The following is a 13,701-nucleotide window of genomic DNA, read 5'->3' as shown; positions in this document are numbered from 1 at the left end:
TTCTCAAAATTTTCATCCGTCCTTATCAAGAAGGGTTTCACTCAATCCCTCTCTGACTATTCATTATTTTCTCTCTGCACATCTTCCGTACATCTATACGTTCTAGTTTACGTAGATGATATTGTCATCACTGGAAATGATGAATCTGCCATTTCCAAACTTAAATCCTTTCTCCACGCCACTTTCTCTCTCAAGGATTTGGGTCCTCTTAAATATTTTTTAGGGATCGAGGTCTCCCGATCCTCCAAAGGCATATTCCTTTGTCAACGCAAATATGCCCTTGACATCATTAAAGACTCTGGTCTTTCGGCATGTCGTCCTTCTCCTTTCCCAATGGAACAGAAACTTCGCCTCAGTCCTTCTGATGGTGATCCTCTTCCGGATCCCACCGTTTACAGACGGCTGATTGGTCGTCTTCTCTATCTCACCGTAACACGTCCTGATATCTGTTATGCGGTCAATAATCTTAGTCAATTTCTACAAAAACCCAGCACTACTCACCTTGATGCTACTCATTGGGTCCTTCGTTATGTCAAAGGATCCATTGGCCATGGCCTTCTTCTCTCTTCTTCCAGTTCTCTGCACATCACTGGATACTGTGACTCTGACAGGGTTGGATGCCCCTCCACTCGTCGTTCTACCACGGGTTACTTCACTATGTTGGGTCCTAGCCCTCTCTCTTGGAAATCTAAGAAACAACCAACGATTGCTAAATCTTCTGCTGAAGCAGAGTATCGTGCGCTAGCACATCTCACTAGTGAGCTTCAATGGCTGAAGTACCTTCTCAAAGATCTTGGCATCACACATTCTTCACCCATGACGGTTCACTGTGATAACAAAGCTGCTCTCCATATCGCCGATAACCCAGTCTTCCATGAACGAACAAAGCATATTGAGATTGATTGTCACTTCGTTCGGGAAAAGATCAAAGCAAATGTCATCGCTCCTCGTTTCACACCAACTTCTGAACAACTAGCGGATATCTTTACCAAACCACTAGGAGCTGATGCATTCAAGACGATTATTGGCAAGTTGGGCCTCACGTCCCTTTCGGCTCCAACTTGAGGGGGAGTGTTAGAATATAGCAGTTTTGCTATTATGTAAAGTTGTTAATTATTGTAATATTCATGAATAGGGAAGTTTCCCAATATTCATGAATAGGGAAGTTTCCCATTATTCCTAAATTACTTCTATATGTAAATCCCTTGTAAACCTATAAATACTTGTGTAAATCAATGAATAAAACACACAGAGAAATCTTCTCACATATCTCTCTCTCTCTCTTTCTTGTCTTCTCTCTGTGTTCAAGCTATTATTATTCAAGAGGTATTTCCCTCTTCACACTCTTTTTATAACTCAAGGTGTATGTTCCCGCAGGGATCTCAACAATTACTTGTTCGTATTCTGCATATTGATCATTTTATGCTCCTAGTTTCAAGAATCAGATTTGATTATAGTAAACTTGATTCATTAAGTAGAAACCAAATAAATAATACTCAAACTTATGACCCATCCAGCACAGAACCAAAATGCCTTTTAGTGGAGCAACTCTTGATCTGTAATACTTTGTCTCTGTGGGATAATTCTTTATAACATTTCTATGGAAAGTATAGTAATTATTCTTAATACAACCTCAGTATACAATTCTCGTAAATAAGCTTATCACTAAGTAAAGACAATTAACAAATACTAGTTCAATTGTAGTAGTCATCGTCTTCTTCGTCATTCCTTGATCGGGTAAATCTCCTTACTACAGCACTAATTGCTCCAAGGAACATAAATAGTGCAATAACTTCAAACCCTCCCCCAAATCCGATAGCCGCGCTAGGTCCTGGTGCAAAAAAGGAGAACGGCGACCACCCCCATCCACCGTAAAATGGAACTCCGTATCCATAACCATATCCACCAACAAGAGGTGGTGCCACACGTGGGTTGATATAGATATTGGTCCTGTTTCAATTTCTTATTTCGATTATACAATTAAATAACGATAAGACAGTTATACTACCAAAGATAAAATGGCTATTACTATAACAAAGTTTTTGTTGTTTTTTTCGTAGAAGTGCCAACCTCTCAACTCAATACGGGCTAGAATGTGTGGTTTTAAACCATTCCACGATATACAATATCACTTTCGTGGATACTCTAGAAAATGAACATACTACACATTTACTTGCTATCAAACACAATCTTAATTAAATTACGTACCTTGAATTATTGATTCGAGGAGAAGACTGTCGAGGGGAAGATGGTCGAGGAGACGATGACCGGAAAGCCTGACCTCCAATTCTACCACCACTCTTGCCAGCCATAGCATCATGAACTGACCCAAATGTCAAAGCTCCAGCAACTAATGTTATTACCACCAATTTACCCAATCCCATATCTTCTTTCCTGCAAATTCCAAATTAAACAAAGAATAAGAACTCAATTGAGGTACAAATCTCAAATTAGGTTGGTTGTTTCTCTTTCGAAATATGAAACTTACCTAGATGGGTCATGGTGATTGTTGTTCATGGAAGGAGATTTACATGAGACTAGTAATGTTGTTGAAGATGAGTTGATATTCTTGAGTTTGGGTTTTTGGGTTGAAATAAGAAAATTTGTGAGAAAACTTTGTTGTGACGAAGCAAGAGCCATTGATGTTACTCTGATACTACTACTAGTTTTTTTTTCTCTTTTAGATTTCAAGTGTGAGGAGAGTAAGTTGTTTTCTGTTCTCTTCTAAATGGTTTTGTCTACTTTGTTTTGTAGATTACTTTTGGGGTGATATATCATCTTTGTGATGCTAAATTTTACACGTGTCGATCACCCAATGGACTTCATGGAATTTTGTAAAGAGGGGTTGGGCAAAAGGCCCAATCCCTTGGACTAAATAAGGACCCGCCCCACTGCAGAGAGAAAATAGGGAGCAGGTCCAGCGTGTCAGGAGGAAGTTTTGTTTGTCATTAAGGCTTCATTTTTCATGAAATTACAAGAAATGCCATTCACCCAATCCCATACTCTCCCACGTTCTTTTAATTCAAACGTGACATGTGTCCTTTCCTTCCCTTATCTCTTCTCAACTTTATTTATCTCTCCTCCTTATTTCTCTCAAACAGTTTCTCTCTCTAGTTATTTTATTTCTCTCTCCTAAATTATCTATAACTACTTTATCTCTCCAGATTTTTTCTCCTAAATTATTTTATTTCTCTCTAATTATTTTATTTCTCTCTTTCTATAACTACTTTATCCTTCCAGAATTTTTTCTCTAGATTCATCTCTCCCCCTAATTTCTCTCATAAATTTACGGTAAATTTATCTCTCTTCCCCCTATTTTTTTTGGTAAATCTTAAAGTTTTTTTTTTTTGATAGATTTCATTTTCAAGTTTGAGATTTATATCGAGATTTTATTTCCCTCTTTATCATTTTTCTCCTTATATTTTGGGCATTTGTTTAGATTTTCTGTATTGTAAATTTTTTTGAACAATAGGTTTTGTACTGTACATTTTTTTGTGTACTGGACACTGTAATACTGAGAATTTTCTTTTGTGCCAGAAATTTCCTTGTGTATCGAAAATTGTTTTATGTACTAGCCATTTGGTTATGTGCTACACCTTTGTACTGAGAATTTTCTTGTGTACTGGGAATTGTTTTATGTACTAGCCATTGTACTATACACTTTTGTACTAGGAATTTTCTTGTGTACCGGAAATTGTTTTATTTATTAACAATTTGGTTATGTGTTAGACACTTATTTGGTAATGTGCTAGACACTTTTGTACCGAGAATTTTCTTGTGTACCGGGAATTGTTTTATGTACTAGCCATTTGGTTATGTACTAGACACTTTTGTACTAGGTATTTTCTTGTGTACCGGGAATTGTTTTATGTACTAGCCATTTAGTTATGTGCTGGACACTTTTGTACAGAGAATTTTCTTGTGTACCGTGGATTGTTTTATGTACTGATCATTTGGTTATGTACAAGACACTTTTGTACTGGGAATTTTCTTGTGTACCGGGAATTATTCTATGTACTAGCCATTTAGTTATGTACGAGAAACTTTTGTACTGAGAATTTTCTTATGTACCCAGAATTGTTTTATGTACCAGTCATTTGATTGTGTACTAGACACTTTTTGTACTGGGAATTTTCTTATATACCGGGAATTGTTTTACGTACTGTAAATTATGTTATGTACAGTATACAATAGAATGTGGTATACGTTTCTTCTCTCAAATATTATTCTTTATTTTCTAATTTGAAATTTCTCTCCGGATTTTTCCTATTTTAGATCTATCTAGAATTTTATTACTTTTTCATATTTCCTCTCCAGATTTTTCTCTTTCCATATTTTTCTTTTTTAAGCATATCTTCTCTCTCTAATCTTAACTACTTTCCTTCTCTCAAACATTCTTGCCTTATATGTTGGAAGATTTTTATAAAGATTTTTTAATGAGTTTCGGTAAACAAAAATCTAAAAACGCACGTAAATCTAGTTGTTATAATGTATCAAATTTAGACGTCACCAAAGACTTTTATACGTTCTCTTGCTAAACTTTCCTTCCGTAGAACAGATCAAGATATTTTTTTTCTCTATAAAAGAATTAGATACTTCCAGGTTTCGTACTAGATTTTTCATTCAACAATCTTTCGTGCTAGATTTTTCATTCAAAAATATTCGAAGGAAACTTTCACGTTGCAACATTCACAAAATAAGAAAAAAAGATAGAAATATAATAGGAAAGAAACTAAAATATGTATAGTAAACTTCCACATAACAAGGAAACGTGGGAACTGATTGGGAACGATAAAATGTACTGGGAACTGAGGAATGTACATTACATTTTCTCGAAAACTTGGTAATGAAATCCCTCGAAAACAGTAAAAGCAGATCAAGTTAAGGATAACTTCAGATCCGATTTCTTCACCATTATGAATTTCTTTTAAATAAAAAATCTCCAACAATCCGCTTAAATAAAAACCAGATTTGTTGCTTCCTGAACCCAACAATCCGGTTCTTCCTTGTCAACCCAGGTATGAATTTCTCCAAAAGCCATGAATCTCTGTCAAAAAAATAAAATCCAGATTTGTTGCTTCCTGAACCCAACAATCCGGTTCTTCCTTGTAAACCCAGATATGAATTTCTCCAAAAGCCATGAATCTCTGTTAAATAAAAAATCCAGATTTGTTGCTTCCGGTACCCAACAATCCGGTTCTTCCTTGTAAATCAAAAATCACCGATTCATTTCTTCACGGTTAAAAAAAAAAAGCAATCTGACCCTTCACCATACTTCCAAACCTAAATGAATCTGGAGTAGACTTCTTTATTTATATTGTGTGAGAGAAAAAGATTAAACTGGGAGGTTGAAATTTGTAGGAAAGAAAGAGATCGAAGAGAGAGAGATTAGTGAGAAGCAGATAACTATTTTAGAGAGAGAAAAAGAAAAAGCTTCAGAAATTTTCTAAGAGAGAAAGATGAGGAAATTTTTCATTAAGAGAGAGAAAGAAGGGTATTAGGGGTACTTAAAAAAAATTGACACATTCTCTTTTGTACTTTTTTCTTGGGCAGCCCACTCATTAATGAGTTGGACCTGCAACTTATTTTTATTTTGGTGTGACCCTTACCCGTAATGGTACCCCACTTTTTGGGCCATTCACTCATTTTGGCTTTTGTAAACCATTAAGAGCTCTTCAATTTTCAATTGCAAATAGAAGCTGGGAGGGACTCTCTACTCAAATTTAATTTTAAGTTTGTGATGTTCGTGTCTAGAATTTCAATTCCATTTTTCAATTCAATTATTAGTAATTTCGAATTTGAAAACAATTTAGACAAAAACTCAAATAAATAAAAAATTCAATAAAGAAAAGAATTAAATATAAAAAAGAATTTATCTATCCCAAACTAGTCGTTGGGAAGCCCAACGACTCAGACCCGAGGGGAACCCAGCCCGACTCCCCTATTGGACCCCATGGGCCTATAGGAGCTGCTCATCGTTTTACTTTTATGTCCAACATTTATTCGAAGAGTTAAGGTGTCACTAGTGATTGTGTTCAAGTGGGTTGTATTCAACCACAATCCGCACATTTGAATATGGTGAGAGACATACTTCTTTTTTAGTCGGTCTTAATAGATTATGCTGAGAGAATAGTCTTATGGATTTCGATTCTTCTAAGATGTCTGATATAAGAACTTTGTATATTTTTTTTTTGATGAAGGACTTTGTATATGATAAAGACATTGTAATTTATAAATCTTGAAAAGAGAGTTCTACTCGCGCCCCTCATTTGGGTAGCTAGCGCCCTCGACCCAATAAAGCTAATGCCTAAAAAAGCACTAGTACAACTCAAAAATGGGATTTGATAAATAACTCGACCGGATAAAGCTAATGCCTAAAAAAGCACTAGTATAACTCAAAAATGGGATTTGATACATAAAGCACCTCGTTCACAAACCAAAATTCATAAACATAAACCATCACGCATCACTAATAATGTTTCAAACAACTAAATAGACATGGAACCTACATTCTTTAACTAGCTCTGTTTTTCTATTAAGCCACTACAAATAGCTAAAATACCCACAAAACTAGTTTGATTAGAAATACATAACAAAATAGAATTCGTCATCAGAGTGACAATAAAACACGGTAAACTCGTTAAACAACCCATTTATCACATTCGATCTTCTCTCTGTCGTGGGGCACAAGTGATGATTTCATCAACCCTCAGTATCATCTCTGCGGCTTCAGTTGCAGAGAGCAAAACAGCTTGCTTCACTTTAAATGCCTCGGATATTCCCAACTTCTCCATATCTCCTACCTGAAATAAATCGAAGATGCACAAGTGTAACTAAGAAATGGTTGTTGTAACTCGAAAATAAGGGACTTGGATAAAGTTAGTTGTTCTAAAATGGTTCACTTCGTAGTATAGGTAAAACTAGCAAACTTACAGCTCCAGTGATGACGTCAATTCCAGCATTGCTCTCCTCCTTGTGGTGCTCAGCTCGAAGCTGAGATATCAACTCTGCACTGTCCAAACCTGCATTATCAGCAATAGTGGTTGGTATTGCCTGAAGTGCCTTTGAGAAAGCCTCTATGGCGTGTGACCTTTTCCCAGGAGTCTTTCTGGCCAACTCGTCCACTTCCTTCGCCATCACCATCTCAGGCCACCCACCACCAAGCAAAACCCTGCTGTCGACCACTGTCTGGGATAGTACACATAATGCGTCATGAAGGGACCTCTCAGCCTCATCAAGCACATGAAAACTGCAACCAAAGAAATCTATCAGAACCCAGGCAACCAAAAGTGCTTCAAAACGAATTCTAAGTTAACTCTTTTACATTGCTCCCTACTATTCAATTTTCTTCTTTGTCCAAGTTACCCGTTAAGAGGTAATTGCGTTTGATCCCAAAGTCAGGAACTATATTTGACCATATCTAGTCCAGTTCTTCCTGACAAGGTAGGACTAGTATATTTTATTAACACATTATCTCAAGGAAGTAATCCACAAAAACTTAAATTCGCTTTTACTAAGACATAAAACGGTGATGTACCAACAAAAATAACCAATAGACTAGATACTGTAAGGAACATCATACAACTAAAGCACATACCTTGCTCCTCTCAGTACAATGGTACATGCTTGACCCATCTCAACACCAGAAAAGTGAATCAATTTATCTTCACCAATCATGATTTCCTCGATAAGTTTGCAATGACCAAGTTTAACAGATTCGGGATTATCAAAGGTTGACGCAATTTCACCACCAGTTACCAAAGCGAGGCGCTCAATGCCATCAAAATCAGCATGCTCGATAGCAAGGATTCCAGCATCAGCAAAGAGCTCCTCTGGGAAGTTGTATATCAACTGCCTGTTAATAAAACAGTTAATTCCATGACCTATGATCTTTCCCACCTTCTCTTTCATTTTCTCCTTTTCTGCCCCTTCAATTTGTGCAACCCTGGACATTGAGTCAACACGAACGCGAGCCCCATATATTTTTACTTTATCAGTATCCATGGCAGTATTTGCTACCAAAATCTTTGCATTCTCAATGCGCTTTGGTTGGCCAATGCCTATTTTCTTGTCAAGAATGAATCTGCAGCGTTAGAATTTAAATCCAATTAGATTATACATGTATACATGATAGTACCAAGGAAAAGTAAATGGATACACAAACAAGATAATGAAAAAGATAAGAAAGAAAAACATGATAACACAAAACCAAGAAGTAACTAATGCGTTTACATATGGTTTTGCGTTCATATCATTCTTCAAGCATGAGAATCAAAAAGTTCCAAAAGGTCAGGATACTGAGATCGTAGGACCTCCGTGGAGTTGCACATAAGTACATTAACTAAATATTATAAGTTCATAACTTAAACTACCTACCACTAATAAATAAAGACTATTTTTTGTTCTACTACTGAGAAATCACTCATAACAATCAGAGGAAAATCATAAAGCCAGGACATACATGTAATGTGAGGTGGAATATAGCATAGATATTAATCATATTATGGAAACGCCAAGAAAGAAGTCCAGAAACTATGCCACTTCTGAATAATTGTACTTTTTTTTCAATAATGAACCTATGCCACTTATAATGGCGTACTACTATGTAAGTTCATAATCTTACCCTTCATCCAGGAAGGAGTCTTTCAAGGATCCTCCAGGTTTCTTAATAATTTGAATGGACTCTAAGTTCGTACTCCCCTGCAATTATTCAAAAATTGATCAGCATAAACTATAAAACATATCTCAAACTACATATGCACTAAAACAAAGTCTGATACACAAATCTAGAGATGCAAGAAAATAGTCACATTATCGTAAACGTTCAGTAAATAACAGGAATAAAACACAATAGTTCGCAACATTCCCTGGCATTGGACTATTATTACATACTTCAACAAGAGTACTAAAATTCATTTTCGTGTGATAGAGTTAAGTCTAATTCCAATGCTAATATGTAACCTAGTGCAAGAGGTGGAAACAAATGCTGGAAAGATGTCTAAATCAGACTTAGAAAATTCAGGAATGTTGAACATACAAAAGTGATAGCTGTCACTTGTGGTCATCACATGATTCACATTTGTGAAAGACAGATAGTTTGCATGCCAAGTGATCTATAAGCTTCAAACCATTACGCATACTAGGTAAAACTAGATAATTGCTGAAGATTGTTGATAACATCAAGAGGCTGGTAAGAATTTGAGGCAATATAAGTTAACCTTAAGCCTCATAACAGCATCCACGGCTAGTTGTGCAAAGTGTTCCTTGTCCTGAGAGAGAATTTTCGAGCTTAATGTTGTCATCGCAATCTTCATAAGGTCTGATTTAAATTTCTCTGTGACCAAACAATAGCAGAAATGAGTCATGTGAGAAAATCATGCACATCATATTTATGATTAAAATGCTTTTGCAATATTTGTACTAGATAAGAATACAGCGTTATCTATGTAGTCTGTCTCGGGCGAGGTGGCCGAGAATCTCGTGTCTCAACTCGGTCTCGGCCCTCTCCCGAGACGAGACTCAGCCGAAGCACTGACTTAAGGTTTGGCCGAGTTTCTCGGTTATCTTGGCCGAGAGTCTGAGACAGCAACTTTACATTTCTTGGACTTTATATTTTGGGAACTTTAAATGTTAATTGCAGGCGATTTATTACCTTCTTAACTACTTATTATATTCCCCATCAATCTAAGATAAGTAGCAATAAAACTTATTAAAAATTATTGGTTATTAATTACAAAGTATGAACTTTGTTATTTACTTATTTCATGGAAGTAAACTATGATAGGATTTTGTTTATTATGAATGATGTGAAGTAATTTTAGGTTTTAAATCAGGAGAGTTATGAGGTAACGAGGAGCCAGGTAATTAACTTATTAGCTACCCTGCTGTCTCGGCCTGACTCGGTCTCGGATCGCTCTCGGCCTTCGACCGAGACCAACTACATAGAGTGTTTAATAAAGTAAGGTAGAGGCAAAACTGTCTTGCACATAATCTTTAAAATGATGAGCACAACTACTTATATAACTTTTACCTGAATCATCTTTGTTATCCATAACTTTCTTCAACAAAGCGTTTCGTGCACATTCAGCTGCCATCCTGTAACCTGCGAAATCAAACAAAAGTGTTGCAGAGAGGGAAATGCAAGTACTAAATCAAACATTCACGGCATGTGTCTACAAGTGTACAAGTCAAAAGATAGCATAGAGTTACTAATACAAACAGTTGATTACAAGATTGGTTCTAGTTCTATACGTCCAACCAAACAAAACTGAACATTGTTAGTAGACTCATCATAAAACAAACCTGCAATTATTGTCATGGGATGGATCTTGGCAGAAATCAATTTTTCTGCCTCCCTCAGAAGCTCTCCAGCCAAAACAACAACTGATGTTGTACCATCACCAACTTCGTCATCCTGAACTTTCGAAATGTCTGGATATCAAATTAAGAGAAACTGAAGCAACATGATACTATATTGTCAGCATCCATAAACAATTATTAACAGACAGTTGGGTTGTCAATATGAAGAAAAAATGCAATCAATTAAAACCGGTAAAATAAATAATCCTGCAAAATCCCAACGAAATAATTTAACATAAAACATGCGCCAAAGGATACCAACAAGAACTTTGGCAGCTGGGTTGTCAATATGGAGTGACTTTAAGATAGTAGCACCATCGTTTGTAACAGTAATACTGCGTCCTCTGCCAGATGATTGTAATATTTTATCCTACACAACAAACACATTGATAAACTATTAAGTACGATCTCATGATCCAATGAACAACATGTTATATCAGTGTCACCAACATATCATTTTCTAGTGTGAAGAAAGAAATTTTACCATGCCTTTTGGCCCTAGAGTGGTCTTTACCAAATCAGCAACCGCCATAGCACCGATGAAAGAATTCTAAATCATTAAGATAAAAACAAAAAATCACGAGTATGATCAATCGTGTAACTCAAGGAAACAACAATAGGAAATAAACTCGTAACCCTATGAAGTGGGTCACCTAAGCTAAGGATCATATTTGAACTCACCATTCGGGCTCGGTCACCTTTTTCTTCCGTTGCATCATCTTTAAGTAGTCTATCAATCTATATCAATCAAGATTCAAGACCATAAATGTAAAATAAACCAACTTTAATAAATGTGTCGATCCAATCATCTAGAGAAATAATAATCATAATGAATTAGAGTCGTACCGCCATTAGATTGAATAAAACCGGATGAATCCGGCACTGGGTATTTTAAAATTCCTCAAACTATATTACCCAAATCTCTGATTCGTCAAATCTAATGGTATCATAAACAAAAAATATAATCAGAACTTAGACACCATAAAATAGAGTCAGAATCAAGAGTTAAACCAGATGAGAGATAATGAAATATTCAGAGATGATAATGATAAATGCAGATCTATACTAAAATGATAAGTTTCAGAGTTAAAGGATAAAAATTGAAGTAAAAGTAAACACAGTAGAAAAGAAAAGTAACGAGCCTGGTAGATAGAGTGGGAAGTTAGAGAACTAGGGTTTGAAGAACTTACTGAGAAAAATGAACACTTGTTGATGACAGAAGTAACTGGAGGGAAGATTTAAGATTCGACTCTTCCGGTTTTTTTAGGGTTCTTTTGTTTTTCTTCCCCCGCCCAAAGCTTCTACCTCCGTGCTTCGTCTAATAAGCTGGGCCACCAAATTTCTGAATCATGTTCCCTTGGCGAGCCCAATACGATCTAAATTTTTCAGATAGTCCTTAAAGGCACCACTATAATTTTTCTTTTTTTGAGAATTCGACTACGATCGTTAGTTGTTACAAGGGATTCGGGGGTGGGAATCGGTTCGGACGGGCGGGAAACGGACACTAAGTCAACCGGTCCGGGCGGAACGGGCATAAGTCTTAAGTGTCCATTCGGACATCCGGACAAAACGGGCGGGCATTTCGGATTTTTCTCTAACAAAGTGCCCGTCCGTGACCGTTTTGATAGTCGGGCAAACCGGGTATCGGTCGGTCGGGCACCGGTTATTAATGAACAAATAAAAAAAAATTATCCGAAATTAAAATTATTTAGTAACTAAATACAACTTTCTAAACTCCCACTTTACAATTCCAAAAAGTACATGAATACAAAATTAAAAGATAATCATTGAGATTTTTCATGGATTACGATCGGTTATATTCTTCTTCACATGGATTACGATTGGTGCATTGTGGGTTCTATGGTGTATTGTGGGTTCAAGGGTTACTGATGAGATATTGAGATTTTGGAGGAGAGAGAGACTAGAGAAGTAGAGAGGTGAAGATAAGATTAAGAAAAGTGATTTATAGAGTTATATATTTTTACTTTTGAAATCTAACGGTTGTAGCTAACCCTACAAATCTAAAGGCTTAAAATCAATCATATAGGCGGGCGGGTATAACGGGTAGGATAAACGAACGTGTATGGACGGATTCGGTCGGGCGGACAATATAAGCGGGCGGATTCGGTCGGACCACCGGGTAAGGACCTATGCCTGCGTCCGTTCGCTTAAGCTCTTTCGGTCGGGCGGGTACGGACCGATTCGGGCAACGGACGGTCACGGACGCTTCGGACTCGGGCGGTCGTGGGCGGATTCCGGATTTCCCGACCAAAATCCCACCCCCTGGGATTGACACATTAGGAAGATGTGATAAGCACAATAACCGCCTAATTTAAACCATGAATGAAAGAGACCTAAAACCCAACAACATGAAAGAGGTGTAACGCCCGACAAATTTATTACGTTATTTGTTTTATTTATAGCCTAAATTACATGAGATAATTCTTGATGGTAAACTGCTTCCACATCCCACGACCTCATGGACTTGAGATGGATACCTAACCACTGCACCAAAAGCTGGTGGACAAGGCACCACTATATTTGATAAGTAACTACTACTTGAGATGATGTCTTGACCTTAAAAAAAGTGAGCTTCAACTATACCTTTATCTTGGTTAACTTGTGCAGTGGTTGGTCTTGTTATTCTGTCATATGAAGGGGAATAATAGGATAACCTATACCACCATCAAAAAGTTACAATAATTATCTCTTCTCAGACAAAAATCAATTGTATATTTGCCAAAACAATATTAAATGAAGTCTATAGTCGAATTTATTTCAATTTACTTCAATGAACATAAGTTATACAACAATAACATTTTAAAATAGAAAAGAATGTGAGACCCGAAGATGGGGTCAATTCCTTCAAACTCCCTTTGTAATCTCCCTATAGAGCCGACTGAGCACCAAAAATCGCTACATTATCGACAGCCACATAAATCGCTGTCCATGACCTAGGATATACCTGAACAGTGCAACGTGCAATTGCATCTCTCAGATCTTGTAGGTGTTCATCATCCTTCATCCATACCCAATCCGGTGGTGATTTGGTTCTTGTTTTGAGATATAGGTTTTGGAGAGAATCAAATGTGAATCTAAGCAGAATGACTAAGACACTTCTTCAGAAGCTTTCCTAGTTTCTTTGGATTCAGAAGCGAGATTAACACCACAAGAGGTTTATGATTTTCAAAACCTAATAAATAATCAGCAAAAGTTTCAAACCAATATTTTAGTGGAGGATCCTCAACCGAATCCTTTTCAATCATAAAACAACGATTAAAGTAGATTGATATCTCGAAGGGAGCTACTTCAAGGACCACTTGGAGTGATCGACTAATCAAG

General features: G+C 36.7%; 2 protein-coding genes across 2 annotated transcripts; both read right to left on the bottom strand.

Moving 5' to 3' along the window:
- Window positions 1-1,573: 1,573 nt before the first annotated feature.
- LOC147564337 (uncharacterized) lies at window positions 1,574-2,752 on the bottom strand. The gene is made up of 3 exons (XM_086645152.1): window positions 2,489-2,752; window positions 2,209-2,394; window positions 1,574-1,950 (listed from the first exon to the last, which is right to left on the bottom strand). Exons 1-3 carry the CDS (start codon window positions 2,638-2,640, stop codon window positions 1,695-1,697), a joined length of 594 nt encoding a protein of 197 aa, XP_086501278.1. The 5' UTR covers window positions 2,641-2,752; the 3' UTR covers window positions 1,574-1,694.
- Window positions 2,753-6,391: 3,639 nt separating this feature from the next.
- Window positions 6,392-11,769, bottom strand: LOC147564336 (T-complex protein 1 subunit beta). Its single transcript, XM_086645145.1, has 12 exons — window positions 11,550-11,769; window positions 11,206-11,296; window positions 11,041-11,097; window positions 10,844-10,909; window positions 10,618-10,729; window positions 10,303-10,431; window positions 10,031-10,102; window positions 9,219-9,334; window positions 8,624-8,700; window positions 7,598-8,083; window positions 6,934-7,249; window positions 6,392-6,803 (listed from the first exon to the last, which is right to left on the bottom strand). The coding sequence occupies exons 2-12, from the start codon at window positions 11,209-11,211 to the stop codon at window positions 6,657-6,659; spliced, it is 1,584 nt and encodes a 527-aa protein (XP_086501271.1). The 5' UTR covers window positions 11,212-11,296; window positions 11,550-11,769; the 3' UTR covers window positions 6,392-6,656.
- Window positions 11,770-13,701: the final 1,932 nt, after the last annotated feature.

This window comes from Eschscholzia californica, unplaced genomic scaffold (genome assembly GCF_041429995.1).
Source record: "Eschscholzia californica isolate CP2 unplaced genomic scaffold, dmEscCali1.0.p SCAF_1, whole genome shotgun sequence".
Classification (NCBI taxonomy): Eukaryota; Viridiplantae; Streptophyta; class Magnoliopsida; order Ranunculales; family Papaveraceae; genus Eschscholzia; species Eschscholzia californica.
This window is presented reverse-complemented; position numbering and strand designations above follow the sequence as displayed.